This window comes from Leptomonas pyrrhocoris (assembly GCF_001293395.1).
Source record: "Leptomonas pyrrhocoris isolate H10 chromosome Unknown, whole genome shotgun sequence".
NCBI classification, from domain to species: domain Eukaryota; phylum Euglenozoa; class Kinetoplastea; order Trypanosomatida; family Trypanosomatidae; genus Leptomonas; species Leptomonas pyrrhocoris.
In genome coordinates, this window is record NW_015438368.1 from 145,192 (window position 1) to 158,615 (window position 13,424).

At 58.4% G+C, this 13,424-nt stretch overlaps 4 protein-coding genes across 6 annotated transcripts; all 4 read left to right on the forward strand.

The window, feature by feature from the left end:
- Positions 1-978: 978 nt before the first annotated feature.
- ABB37_05864 (hypothetical protein) lies at positions 979-4,069 on the forward strand (the record flags this gene model as incomplete). 2 transcript variants are annotated; one of them, XM_015804049.1, is made up of 1 exon in its annotated part: positions 979-4,069. In XM_015804049.1, the coding sequence occupies exon 1, from the start codon at positions 1,499-1,501 to the stop codon at positions 4,067-4,069; it is 2,571 nt and encodes an 856-aa protein (XP_015657183.1). In that variant the 5' UTR covers positions 979-1,498. The 2 variants fall into 2 exon arrangements, with proteins under 2 accessions (XP_015657183.1, XP_015657184.1); XM_015804050.1 differs by having other exon boundaries at positions 1,004-4,069.
- Positions 4,070-5,228: 1,159 nt separating this feature from the next.
- ABB37_05865 (hypothetical protein) lies at positions 5,229-8,115 on the forward strand (the record flags this gene model as incomplete). Of its 2 annotated transcripts, none has more annotated exons than XM_015804051.1 (1): positions 5,229-8,115. In XM_015804051.1, the coding sequence occupies exon 1, from the start codon at positions 5,536-5,538 to the stop codon at positions 8,113-8,115; it is 2,580 nt and encodes an 859-aa protein (XP_015657185.1). In that variant the 5' UTR covers positions 5,229-5,535. The 2 variants fall into 2 exon arrangements, with proteins under 2 accessions (XP_015657185.1, XP_015657186.1); XM_015804052.1 differs by having other exon boundaries at positions 5,232-8,115.
- A 490-nt stretch (positions 8,116-8,605) lies between these two features.
- ABB37_05866 (hypothetical protein) lies at positions 8,606-10,289 on the forward strand (the record flags this gene model as incomplete). Its single annotated transcript, XM_015804053.1, has 1 exon — positions 8,606-10,289. Exon 1 carries the CDS (start codon positions 8,883-8,885, stop codon positions 10,287-10,289), a length of 1,407 nt encoding a protein of 468 aa, XP_015657187.1. The 5' UTR covers positions 8,606-8,882.
- A 1,131-nt stretch (positions 10,290-11,420) lies between these two features.
- On the forward strand, positions 11,421-12,872 carry ABB37_05867 (hypothetical protein; the record flags this gene model as incomplete). The annotated part of the gene is made up of 1 exon (XM_015804054.1): positions 11,421-12,872. The coding sequence occupies one exon, from the start codon at positions 11,421-11,423 to the stop codon at positions 12,870-12,872; it is 1,452 nt and encodes a 483-aa protein (XP_015657188.1).
- Between the last annotated feature and the right edge of the window lie 552 nt (positions 12,873-13,424).

The window sequence follows — 13,424 nt, forward strand, 5'->3', positions numbered from 1 at the left end:
TTCTGTTTTGCCTCTACTGTCTGGTCTTATTTTTTGGCATGGATTTCTTCTTCTGTTTCTGTTTGTTTCAGTAAAGATAATGGTGGCTTCTGTCAGCGCTACTCGTAATCTGTAATGAGAGCTCACGTCTCTCCAGAACAAGGAACCGTTTTTTGTATGTGTGTGTGTGTGTGTGTTTATATACGCTGTTGTTTCTCTGTTTGCTGGTGTACACGCGTCGTCCCTCTCTCTCTCCCTCCCTCTCTTCCTCTCTCAACAGCAGCAGCAGCCGGGAGGCAAAAAAAAGAAAAATGACAAGCGAGCTATACCTGTACATACGCCGCAACGCTGTGCCGTAGAACGCAAACTCTTTTGTTCTGTGTTACTTTCCTTGTTTTCACAGTGCAGCAGATACGAAAGAGGAACGCAGATGACTGCGCAAAGCATCGCTGCCCCTCAAGATCAAACACCGCTGCGTTGACAATAGCAACCAACCAAAAAAAGGCAACCGATCGATTGATTCTCTTCGTTGCCCTGCAAGCACAGCTTTTGTCGACGTTGCCGTCGCAAGAGTATCGTTTGAAAAGACTATTCTTTCTGGGTGTTGTTTGCGAAACGGCTCGAAATCGAGTTCTTTTCTTGACAGCGAATCTCGATGGAACCAAATGGCGCAAAGATGTGGGTGGTATTGCTTCAAAACATATATACTAACGGTAGCGTTCAACGGTCTACTCGTACGTTCATGCATTGGCAGCAGTGACTTCTCTGATCCACTGACTATGGAGAGAAAGGTCATCGCGCTTCCATTTATCTTTTTAGAGAACAAAAAACAACGCTTCTTTTCCTGCGCAATGCGGATCTTCATAGCGTACAGCATGCATATTTATGTACAGCGACTACACGTCTGTAGACCGCCTGGCAACCGTTACACTCTTTTCCTCTTGTCTCCTTCTTTGCTTCATCTCACACATTTTATGGAATCCAAAAAATCTACGCATAAGGCCGTTGAGCGTTAACTCTCTTCAGAATACCAATTCTACTTTCCTTTTAAGTTCTTCTTCTTCTTTCTGTCTTGAAGTCACGCATTTGTACGCCTTCACTCCGATGCGCATACGTGAAACAGCGGATGCGCGCCTCCACGACCCCGCAACGCCACCACTTCGTCCTCTACTAAGACATTTTAAGTTTCTTTCCTGTACCGCTTTCTTTTTTTCTTTTACACCTCTGTGGAAGCTAAAACTGATTTCCAAATAATAATTCCAGCTTACTCACTGGATTACCGCCTACGAAGTCTGACCGCTTTGTTCTCTTTTGAGGAGACAGCTCGTATATGCGTCACCACGTGCGTCGAAGAACACTTTAGCTTTCCTTTCCGGCTCCTCTTGTTTCCTCCTTCCGACCATCTGTCACTCTGTGCACTCACTTGAGAGCTAGAGCTACAGCTACAGCGTTGGTCTCAGCAAGCGAATCGCCAGCAAACATCTCTGATTTCTGTACCCCGAGTGTTCCGCCTCACACCATGTCCGCCAACGTCGACGTGCCGTACACGCAGCGCAGCGTCTCCGCGCTCTCGCAGCGCAGAACCAACCCCGCCAACGCACGCGCACCGCAGCCCATCAGCGACTCCATGGTGCGTGAGCGCCTCTCCGTCAATCTGCCGGACCGCTTCCACTACCTCCACAACACAGTGCCGATGGGCCGCCACAGGGCACAGCACCACCGCCACCACCGCCGCAGCACCAGCTCCGGCAGCGACCAGAGCGGCGACAACGGCAAGGACGACGCGCACAGCGACCTCAACGACTGCACCAGCTACGCGCCGCCGTTGGGGCACGACGACAACGCGGACGACCGGACGCGGACCGAGCGGCGCAGCAACGTCAGCAGCGACGACAGCGGCAGCGACAGCGACAGCGGCAGCGACGACGACGCCCCGCCCGCCGAGGAGGAGTACGCCTTCTACGCGCGGCTCGTCAAGCTGGGCCGCGGCGACGGCCACGACGGCGCCCACCCAGCAGCCGGTGCGCCGCTCGTCGCGCAGTGCTGCGACACCGTCCGTGGCACCGTGGACCTGCTCGACGAGGTCCGCCTCTCCACCGGCGACGCGGCGGACGGGGACCGGTTCTTCTGGCTCGACCTGCACGGCGTGCCTCCCCCGCTCCCCGGGTCAGCGGAGTGGGGGCAGCGGCCGCGGCGGTGGCAGCGGAAGCAGCACGCCGCGTTGAGGGCTGCGGCGCAGGCGGCGGCGCAGAGCGGCGGTGGACGGCCGCCGGAGGTGGAGATGCGGGCGCTGTGGACGGCGCTGGGGCTGCAGGGCACCACCATCGAGGCCCTGGCGGAGGTGTGCCAGCAGCGCCAGCTCAACCCGCGCCCCGAGCGCACCTCGCTGGACGACGTGTACGAGGAGGAGACGGTCGGCTTCGCCTGTCCCGACGACCGCGTGCTGCACGTGGAGCCGCTGGCCGCCGTGACGGAGGTTTCGCTGACGGCCCAGTCGGAGCCGATCTCGCCCGAGAACCGTCGCGAGGCGCCACCGCGAGCCGGCCTCGCCTCCGCGCGCCTCGGTGCGACCCACTACGTGGTGATGGAGCTGGCCACGCTGCTGACCAGTGTGCCCGCGACGGCGACGAGCACCAGCGCCGGCGCGTGGTCCAGCACCTTCCTGTCGCGCGCGGGGCCCGGCGACTTCGCTAATGAGCCGCTGAACGACGCGGTGTGGTCGGAGGCGATGGGGCGCGGCATGCACGCCTTCTCCCCCGGCATCCGCGATGCGGCGGCGGCAGCGGTGGCCGGTGCTTCGCGGCGCGGGGGGCTGAGGGCCGGTCGCGGCGGACGCGGAAACCGCCAGCTGGCGCCGTCCACATTCCACCCCGCCGAGCTCGCCACGACGCCCCTCGTCACCTCCACCTACGTCATCTGCTTCCCCGGCGGCTGCGTGACGTGGTGCCCGGGCAGCACGTTGGGGCTGGTCAGCGCCGTGCGGCGGGAGAAGCGGCTCGCGGCAGCACAGCAGCGTCGCCACCGGTGGAACAGCCCCTCCGCAGCGGAGAACGGCACCCCCGCCCCGCTGTCGACGGACCCGCACCACCACAGCGGCGACGACTCCTCCGACGCCGACGCCGACGTGGACGACGGACTCGAGGTGCACTACGTGAAGTCGTGGGAGCGGCTGCAGGCCTCCGTCTTCCAGCGCCTTCGCCACATGGCTTCTCGCAAGGCGGTCAGCGCCTCCTGTGGCACGCCCGCCGCAGCTGCGGGTGCCGCCTCCCTGTGCACCTCCGGCTTCGTCGCCCTTCTCCTGTCCACCGTTTTCGACGCCTATCTGCCCAACACCTCCGTGGTGCTTGACGAAGTTAACGGTATTGACTCCATGCTGTCGGTGGAGGGCTCGGAGGAGGAGGGACGCGCCCAAGCCGATGCGCTGCGCCGCGTGCTGCTGCTGCGCCGCCGCCTCTCCGTGCATCGCCGTCTGCTGTTCCAGAAGGCACGCCTGCTGGAGGCGTTGGACAAGCCGGCGATGCACACCTTCGCGCGTTTCGTGCGGACGGCGAGGGGGCCGACGTGGCCTGCCAGGACGGCCGAGCAGACCTACGGAGGTGGGGGTGTGAGCAACGTGCACGACGGCGGTGATGCGAGCGCTACGTGCTTCCCCGCCGCTGGAGGAAAAGGACACGCCGGCGGCAGGAAGCGCAACGCAAACGCGAGTCGCTCCCGCGCACGGATGGGGGAGCCGCCCTCGCTGGATGCCATTCACAAGGGCATGCTGAGCGTGCTGCGCAACCTGGAAGCTGCGCGCACGGTGCTGGGCAACACAACTCTGATTTACAGCTCGAAAAAGGAGTACCACAGCGCTCGCACGAGCGTGACCTCGGACTATTTCGTGCTGGTATGTCAGTACGTGTTTCTGATTGTCCTCCCCCTGCATTTGGTGGCTGCGCACTGGGGCATGAACTGTATGGTGCCGTTCAAAGACCTGGGCAGTGTCACCCCGTTCTGGACCATTGTGGGCATTATTTTGTTTCTGTCCGTTGCGGGTGTTGCGGTGCCCATTTACGCCTATCGTATTCGGCGCATCGAGATGATTGCGTGAAACGGCGGCGGATGTAACAATCTATTTTTGTATGTATGTGTCTCCGAGCGCACCTGTATTGCCGCTTAACCCTTTCTGCTTTCCTTAACGAATATAACACCTTCCTTTCCTCCACTTTCTCGTGTTACTTTCCAGGTTATTCTAATGAACGGGCGGCCAAGGCTCTCTACTGTCGAGAACAACTGACACGGCGTATCGCACCTGTCAACGGAATGTCAAGGGCTTTTGTAGGCCTCGCGGTGCTTTCCTGGCGAACAGAGCGAAACAACAAAAATTAAGTTTAATTACGTTTGATAATAGGAATTAAGATTAGTGATGAAAAATAGTTTCTTCGTCTGTGACAGGCCACCTACATGATTGACCCTGGGCCACGTTCTATTTTCTTTTTTTTTCTATTTGACGAAAACGGTCTGTGGTGGGTGCTGAAGGAAAAAGAAAAACGCCTTCTCGTATCGGCGTTGGGGCGCTGTTTCATTTTCTGTGGTTTTTGCTTCGTTCCCTGCCTTTCTTCTTTTCTTTCCAGACGCAGTCGTTTTTGTGTTCGCTTTCGCTGGAGGATCAGCGTCATTACGCCGTCACACCTATTTATTTAGTATAATTATTATTATTACGACTACTACCCCTAGCGGGTAGTACATACGAAACATTTCCGTTTACTTCTCATCTGATTGATCTTCTGCAACGTGCGTTTTCGTTTTTCCTTCTTGATTCCTCTAACTCTGCGCGGCACGCATCTGGAGAGTTTTTTCTTCTCGATGAAAGGCCAGCCGATTGGACCCCTTCCAAGGTGCCCCGACACCTTCGCTCTCGGGTCCTTTCGTGCTGTCTCTTCTTTTTTTCTTTCCAGAGCAGTCCTGAAGCTCCCCTCTTCTGTTTATCCTCCATTGTCGGCCCAGGTCGGGCAGCGCGCTCTCACCCTGCTCGCGTGCTTGGGTGACTTCCCACTTCGTGCGCCAGCACCAGTGAAGACCAGTCGATGGTAGCGAACTCTGCGCAGTGGCTTGCGGAACCACTGCTGTGGTCCCTCCGCGCCGGCCGAGTACAGTGCTCCATCCTCCAACGATAGGGGCCTCCAGGTTTCCCTTCGCCCTTTTCTACTCTTCCTTCTTTCTCCTGATCTTCCCTTCCACACCTCTACGAAACTGATACACGCATGCACAGAAGAGTCCTCGTACCCATTGATACCAACGCCAACTTCATTTTTTAGTAGTAGTATTTCACACTTTTTTTAGTAACACAACAATTCTAGTATTTCTTCTTCTGTACGTTCTTAACTCACACTCGTAACATCACCCGCTGCTTCTAACTTGTTTTTGGTTTTGCAGTTCTTCTTTTTCTCCTTCCGACCATCTGTCACTCTGTGCACTCGCTTGAGAGCTAGAGCTACAGCTACAGCGTTGGTCTCAGCAAGCGAATCGCCAGCAAACACCTCTGATTTCTGTATCCCGAGTGTTCCGCCTTGCACCATGTCCGCCAACGTCGACGTGCCGTACACGCAGCGCAGCGTCTCCGCGCTCTCGCAGCGCAGAACCAACCCCGCCAACGCACGCGCACCGCAGCCCATCAGCGACTCCATGGTGCGTGAGCGCCTCTCCGTCAATCTGCCGGACCGCTTCCACTACCTCCACAACACAGTGCCGATGGGCCGCCACAGGGCACAGCACCACCGCCATAGCTCGAGCTCCAGCTCCAGCTCCAGCTCCAGAAGCGATGAGAACGGCGACAACGGCGAGGACGACGCGCACAGCGACCTCAACCGACGCGCACGTCATGCGCCGCCGTTGGGGCACGACGACAACGCGGACGACCGGACGCGGACCGAGCGGCGCAGCAACGTCAGCAGCGACGACAGCGGCAGCGACAGCGACAGCGGCAGCGACGACGACGCCCCGCCCGCCGAGGAGGAGTACGCCTTCTACGCGCGGCTCGTCAAGCTGGGCCGCGGCGACGGCCACGACGGCGCCCACCCAGCAGCCGGTGCGCCGCTCGTCGCGCAGTGCTGCGACACCGTCCGTGGCACCGTGGACCTGCTCGACGAGGTCCGCCTCTCCACCGGCGACGCGGCGGACGGGGACCGGTTCTTCTGGCTCGACCTGCACGGCGTGCCTCCCCCGCTCCCCGGGTCAGCGGAGTGGGGGCAGCGGCCGCGGCGGTGGCAGCGGAAGCAGCACGCCGCGTTGAGGGCTGCGGCGCAGGCGGCGGCGCAGAGCGGCGGTGGACGGCCGCCGGAGGTGGAGATGCGGGCGCTGTGGACGGCGCTGGGGCTGCAGGGCACCACCATCGAGGCCCTGGCGGAGGTGTGCCAGCAGCGCCAGCTCAACCCGCGCCCCGAGCGCACCTCGCTGGACGACGTGTACGAGGAGGAGACGGTCGGCTTCGCCTGTCCCGACGACCGCGTGCTGCACGTGGAGCCGCTGGCCGCCGTGACGGAGGTTTCGCTGACGGCCCAGTCGGAGCCGATCTCGCCCGAGAACCGTCGCGAGGCGCCACCGCGAGCCGGCCTCGCCTCCGCGCGCCTCGGTGCGACCCACTACGTGGTGATGGAGCTGGCCACGCTGCTGACCAGTGTGCCCGCGACGGCGACGAGCACCAGCGCCGGCGCGTGGTCCAGCACCTTCCTGTCGCGCGCGGGGCCCGGCGACTTCGCTAATGAGCCGCTGAACGACGCGGTGTGGTCGGAGGCGATGGGGCGCGGCATGCACGCCTTCTCCCCCGGCATCCGCGATGCGGCGGCGGCAGCGGTGGCCGGTGCTTCGCGGCGCGGGGGGCTGAGGGCCGGTCGCGGCGGACGCGGAAACCGCCAGCTGGCGCCGTCCACATTCCACCCCGCCGAGCTCGCCACGACGCCCCTCGTCACCTCCACCTACGTCATCTGCTTCCCCGGCGGCTGCGTGACGTGGTGCCCGGGCAGCACGTTGGGGCTGGTCAGCGCCGTGCGGCGGGAGAAGCGGCTCGCGGCAGCACAGCAGCGTCGCCACCGGTGGAACAGCCCCTCCGCAGCGGAGAACGGCACCCCCGCCCCGCTGTCGACGGACCCGCACCACCACAGCGGCGACGACTCCTCCGACGCCGACGCCGACGTGGACGACGGACTCGAGGTGCACTACGTGAAGTCGTGGGAGCGGCTGCAGGCCTCCGTCTTCCAGCGCCTTCGCCACATGGCTTCTCGCAAGGCGGTCAGCGCCTCCTGTGGCACGCCCGCCGCAGCTGCGGGTGCCGCCTCCCTGTGCACCTCCGGCTTCGTCGCCCTTCTCCTGTCCACCGTTTTCGACGCCTATCTGCCCAACACCTCCGTGGTGCTTGACGAAGTTAACGGTATTGACTCCATGCTGTCGGTGGAGGGCTCGGAGGAGGAGGGACGCGCCCAAGCCGATGCGCTGCGCCGCGTGCTGCTGCTGCGCCGCCGCCTCTCCGTGCATCGCCGTCTGCTGTTCCAGAAGGCACGCCTGCTGGAGGCGTTGGACAAGCCGGCGATGCACACCTTCGCGCGTTTCGTGCGGACGGCGAGGGGGCCGACGTGGCCTGCCAGGACGGCCGAGCAGACCTACGGAGGTGGGGGTGTGAGCAACGTGCACGACGGCGGTGATGCGAGCGCTACGTGCTTCCCCGCCGCTGGAGGAAAAGGACACGCCGGCGGCAGGAAGCGCAACGCAAACGCGAGTCGCTCCCGCGCACGGATGGGGGAGCCGCCCTCGCTGGATGCCATTCACAAGGGCATGCTGAGCGTGCTGCGCAACCTGGAAGCTGCGCGCACGGTGCTGGGCAACACAACACTTATTTTTACCTCGACGGTTAATTACAGCAACTCCCGCACGAGCGAGAGCTCCGATTATTTCGTGCTGATCTGTCAATATATGTTGATGGTGGTACTCCCCTTGAATATCGTTGCCTCGCACTGGGGCATGAACTGTGTGGTGCCGTTCATGTATTTGGACAGTCTGACTCCGTTCTGGACCATTGTGGCGATGATGATTTTCCTAGCCCTTGCGGGTTTGGCGCTGCCGGTGTACGCCTACCGTGCCGGGCGCATGGAGATGATTTCGTAAGCAAAAGATTTTTTTCTTCCATTTTAATCTCCCTAAGGTGTTGCTTTTATGACACACACGACTAACTTTTTCTTTCTTCTCATTTGTGCTCTCATTTGTTACTGCTGTGCCAGGATTTCACGAATACACACGAAGAGAGAGGACGAGAGAGCGGTGACGGCTTGTAGGAGCGCATTCTGTGTGGACTAAGACAAGGATGTCTTGGCATGTATTGGTACTTGGCGTACGGTGCGCGTGTCTGCATCGTGATCAGGTCCTTTTCGCGGGTGCCTTTCAAATTACGGGAAAACCGTGACATCTAATGTAGCTGTGTTCTTGCGTCTCGATTCTCGGGTATGACGGGTGCGGGAGAACGCGACGTTGTGATCTATGGCGGATGTGTGCACCGATCATATCTCGTTCAGCATCTTCTCTGACCGCTTCGTTTTTTTGCTTCCTCTTCCTTTTTTCCCCGGATCTGACGTGATGAATCGCTGCCCTTTCACGGTGAAGATAAACGTGCAACTTTATTGTTCTTTTTTGTTTTTGTCTTCCTCTTTATAGTGCCTTCTTCCCCACCAAGCGCTGTTCTCCCCAACACTCCATACATATATTCACCACAGTTTCTGGAAGTAGGTGCCATTTCGTGCGTCTTCACCAGTTCTGCGAAAGTACAGCACCAAGCCCCTCCTTTTGTTTGGCGGACCGTCTGCGTGGGCGTTCCATTTCGCGTTCATCGAGTATTCTTCTATTCACTCTGCTTTTTTTTTTTAACTGAATACGAAACAATGTCCTCCGTCACCCCGCCGCAGCACCGCCGCTACGTGGAGCTCACGCCAGACAAGGAGCAAAAGATTAGCCAGCTGGTTCAACGCATGCAGCAGACCTACAGCCCACTGCCCGAGCAGCTCCAGGTCCTCCTGCGTTACGCACCAAGACCCGCCGATGCCCCCACGCCGCACAACACCATTCGTCACTACTGCTACTGTGCCCTCATCTCCCGCAACTGGGATCTGCAACGAGCCTTCGCAATGCTGGAGGAGAACGTCGCCTACCGGCGTCAGTGGAGGCTGGACGAGCGGAGTGAGATGCCAACGTCGATTTCGCTGCGCGGGTGGGAGCAGATGGAGGTGGTGCGCGCCTTGGGCAAGGAACCGCGCCTTGCCAACCAACGGGCCGATAAAATTGTCGCCCTGCTGGGCCGTCACTTTCCTTGCGGTCTGCACCGGTGGGACAAGCATGGGCAGCCGGTGTTCTACGTCCTCTTCGGCCGCATTGAGGAGGAGGCGATCGTGCGAAAGCTGAAGCAGGTGGCGAACGTCGGACAGGCCCCGGAGGACGTCGTGTGGGAGATGCTGCAGCACCTCATCGGTGTCGGGGAGTGGCTCGCCTACTATCAACAAATGCAGTACGACGCGGGGCGACTGGACGTGGATGCCACAGAGGGCCTCATCCGGGCCACCACGATCGTGGTCGACATGAAGGGGTTTGGCTACTCGATGATCTGGAAGCCCGCCATCGACCTCGCCGTGAGTTGCTTGAAGAAATTATTTCGCTACTACGCGGAGTGCGTGCATCAGGTGCTGGTCGTGAACGCGCCGTCGATGGTGTCCTTTGGCTATCGCATCGTCCGACCTGCTGTGCCGGCCACCGTGCAGGCGAAGGTGCGCATCGCCGGCCCAGACGCCTCCCTCGCCTTACTGAAGGAGTACATCGATGAGGCATTCATCCCCGCGCACCTCGGGGGGCAGTGCAGCTGCGAAGGCGGGTGCTGCACGGATTACAACCCAAACCCGCAGGACGTGCTGACCGCGACCGAGGAGCACCAGTACGGTGGGGTGAGCACCGACGACATCACCCTTCGCGCCGGGGCGGCGCACAGGATTGTTTTTGCGCTGCGGCAGAAGGAGACGGTGGTGTGGGATTTTATCTCGGCGAGTGGACACGACATCGCCTTTGCCACCTTCTTTGTGCCATCGTCGCAGTGTGCTGGTGTGGATATGGAGAAGGCCGACGTGCGGTCATTGGAGGCCTATGTGGTGTCGAAGACGAACCCCTCAGAGGGCTCGGACGAGTACAAGGCCACGGAGGATGGCGTGCTGGTGCTGGTGTGGGACAACAAACAATCCTGGGTGACCACCAAGCACCTCCAGATGAAGGTGTTCAAGCAGCAGGATCTCGGGAAGGTGTTTTAACGGTGTAGAAGGTCCTTTCTGTGACTCTTCCGTTGCAGTCTATCGGAGTCCGTTAGTTTCTGTCTACGCTTACTTTATTTCTTGTTTTTTCTCATGCGGCAGCAGCTTTGTCGTAGCATGTAAAGCGTACGTGAGCTGTCTGCCTCCATTCTTCATTTCTCTCAGTCGTTAATGGGCCTTCTTTGCTCTCTTCCTAACGCGATGGGTCGCCTGCTCGGTGCGGTATCCGTTGCGTACGTCCATTTCGACTGCTCTTGGCCTTGATTCCGCCCGCATCGGTCTCCGTTATGCGTGCCGGGACTATTTTTTGCCGGCTTCCATCTCTAAAGGAAGACTGTGATGACATTTTTTGTTCTCTTCTTCACCGCAGCACGTGCGATGCAGACGTGTCCTTACTATTATTCTATTTTCCCCTTGATGTAGCGTTGGAATTTATGTGAACACGCTTCCCTCTTTTTCTTACTGTTTTGTACTTCATGTGTACTTCAATGTGAACTGCAACACCCTCTCCTTGTTAAAGAACAAAAATGTGTTGTTGTTGTTGTTGTCTTGTTGCTGTTGTACGTTAGACTCTGGAAACACGATTGCGCGGCCTCCGCGGAGTTTCTTTTAGCGGGTGCGCCTGACAGGACGAAGCATCGCTGTTACTACGGTGTTCTTTATGGGGAGCTGAGAAGGAATAAGTTGCACATCCGCAGCAGGATGCAGGCACCATCGATGCACAGGATGCATAATTTCTCATTACACATTGCCGTTTACATTTTTAATTACTCTCCTCAATTCTTCTTTTCCTTTATCCGCAAGACATCGCGATTCGAATTTCTTTTCCCCCTGACAGCCCAAACCCTCGACTACCTGCTCATCGCCTCTGTTTGATGTGATGAACGGGGTTTTTTTTTCCGTCCCCCGCTTACACGCCCACACGGAGCGGTACCCGCTGATATTTTGTTGGAGTTGTTGGCCTTCGGTGTTGTAGATACAAGTTACACCTTCGGTCGTTTTCATTGGATATTATTTAATCGTTTCAATTGTGTTCCTCCTCCGTTTCTGTAGAATCACCATACCTTTCTGAGCGCCGCGCTCCCGCATCTGGCATCAGAGTAGAAGGAGAAAAGAAGACGTGTACGCTGAATGAGCCGCTACCCGCCGTTGACACAGGAGCAAGACTCTAGGGTAACGAAGCTGGTCGATCTCCTGCAGGAGACGTATCTCCCTCTCCCACCTCAGCTGCAGGAGCTGCAGCGGCTGACTCCCCTCGCAGAGGAGCAAAAGGCGTCCACCTCGCACAACCCAGTCCGCCAGTACTGCTACTGCTTCCTCATTTCACGCGAGTGGGACCTGCAAAAGGCCTTTGAAATGATGCAACTGACGGTCCGCTACCGGGCGGAGCACCGCCTGGATGGGCAGCGCGTATTCCCCTGCGCGATCTCTTGTAAAGGCTGGGATCAGGAAGCCATTCGAAAAGCACTGGCGAAGGGAGAGGGAACGGAAGAAAGTCTGCAGCCTCGGCCGACGGATCAGCGGCTTGACCGACTCTGCGCCGGCATCGCGCCTTTCTTCTCCTACGGCTTTCACAAGTGGGACAAGTTCGGTCAGCCGGTGCTGTACATGATGATTGGCACGGTGGATGAGCCGGGCCTGCTCGAATCGCTGCGGCACATGGCGAACGTCGGCCAATCCGCCGAGGCCGTCCTGTGGGAAGTCGTACTTCACATTCTCGCTGTCGGAGAGTCGCTGCAGATGTACCAGCAGCTGCAGTACAGCGCGGGTGCGTTGAAGGTGGACGCGGCGGACGGACTCATCCGCTCTGCCACTATCGTGATCGATCTCAAAGGCTTGACCTACAAGATGCTGTGGAAGCCGGCGCTCGACCTCTTCATGAACACGCTGAGAGAAATCTTCAAGTACTACCCGCAGTGTATGTATCAAATCTTAATTGTGAACTCACCGGCGATGGTGATGTTTGCTTACAAGATCGTTCGTGGTGTGCTGCCGCCTGGGGTACAGCAGAAGGTGCACATCGCGAATGAGGCCGACACGCCGGAGGCACTGAAGAAATGGCTGGACGAGGACTGTTTGCCGGACTTCTACGGCGGGACGTGCCACTGCGACGGCGGCTGCATTCACGGCTTCGACCCGACAAAGAAGGAAAAGACAGTAACCGCGACGGAGACGACAGACTCCGCGTCTACCGCTGCCCACGATGAAGATGAGCGGAATGGTACCGTACGACCGGAGTTTGTCGAGACGGAGGATATCACCCTGAAGGCCGGCTATCACCACAAGCGTGTCTTTCCGCTGAAAAACAGGGAAAAGGCGGTGTGGGAATTCGTCTCATCCAACGCGCGCAACGTGACGTTCGCCAAGTACTTTGTGCCGGAAGCCAACGCAAAGGAGGTGAACTGGGCGAAGGCGCAGACAAGCAAGCTGGAGCCCTTCCTCGTCTCCAAGGCTAGCCTGTCAGAGGGCTCAGATGAGTACACGGCTGCCGCGGACGGCGTAATAGTGCTCGTGTGGGACAACCGGCAGTCGTGGTTCACGGCGAAGCATCTGCAGATGAAGGTCTTCAAGAACGATAACTGATAATCTTTTTTAATCTTTTTTTCGCCCGCGATGATCGGGAAGAGACGATGACTGGAGGGCGCTCTCCCAAATTCGAATTATCCACGCAGCGCGTGTGAGTGTGTGGCACTATAGAATTCGGCTGCGGTTTTTTTTTCTTTCCTCTTCGTAGTGCTTCTACGTCTCAGCAGTAGAGACGGAGATCGGAGTGGAGTACGTTGTATCATTATGTTTGCTTCTCATTATATGGATCGCTACCTTCGTTGCTCAGTGCTTTCCTTTCGCTCATATATCTTTCAACCGAGCACCGCTAAAAGATAAAGGGGGAAAGACACCAACGCATTCGGTTCTTATTGAAGGCGTTATCTTTGTTGTCTCGTTTCACAATGTATCATTGTTCTGATTGAAAGAGGTGGTCGAGCCAGATCTGCTGGACATGTTTCTGAACGACTCACACAACTGTTTGGCAGAAGTCGCATCGACGTGTACGCCCTCCACCGTGCGTACGTGTACGTGTACGTGTACGAGGTTCTGCTTCGTGCACGGCCTTCTTTGCCACACACCTGCTGTGGG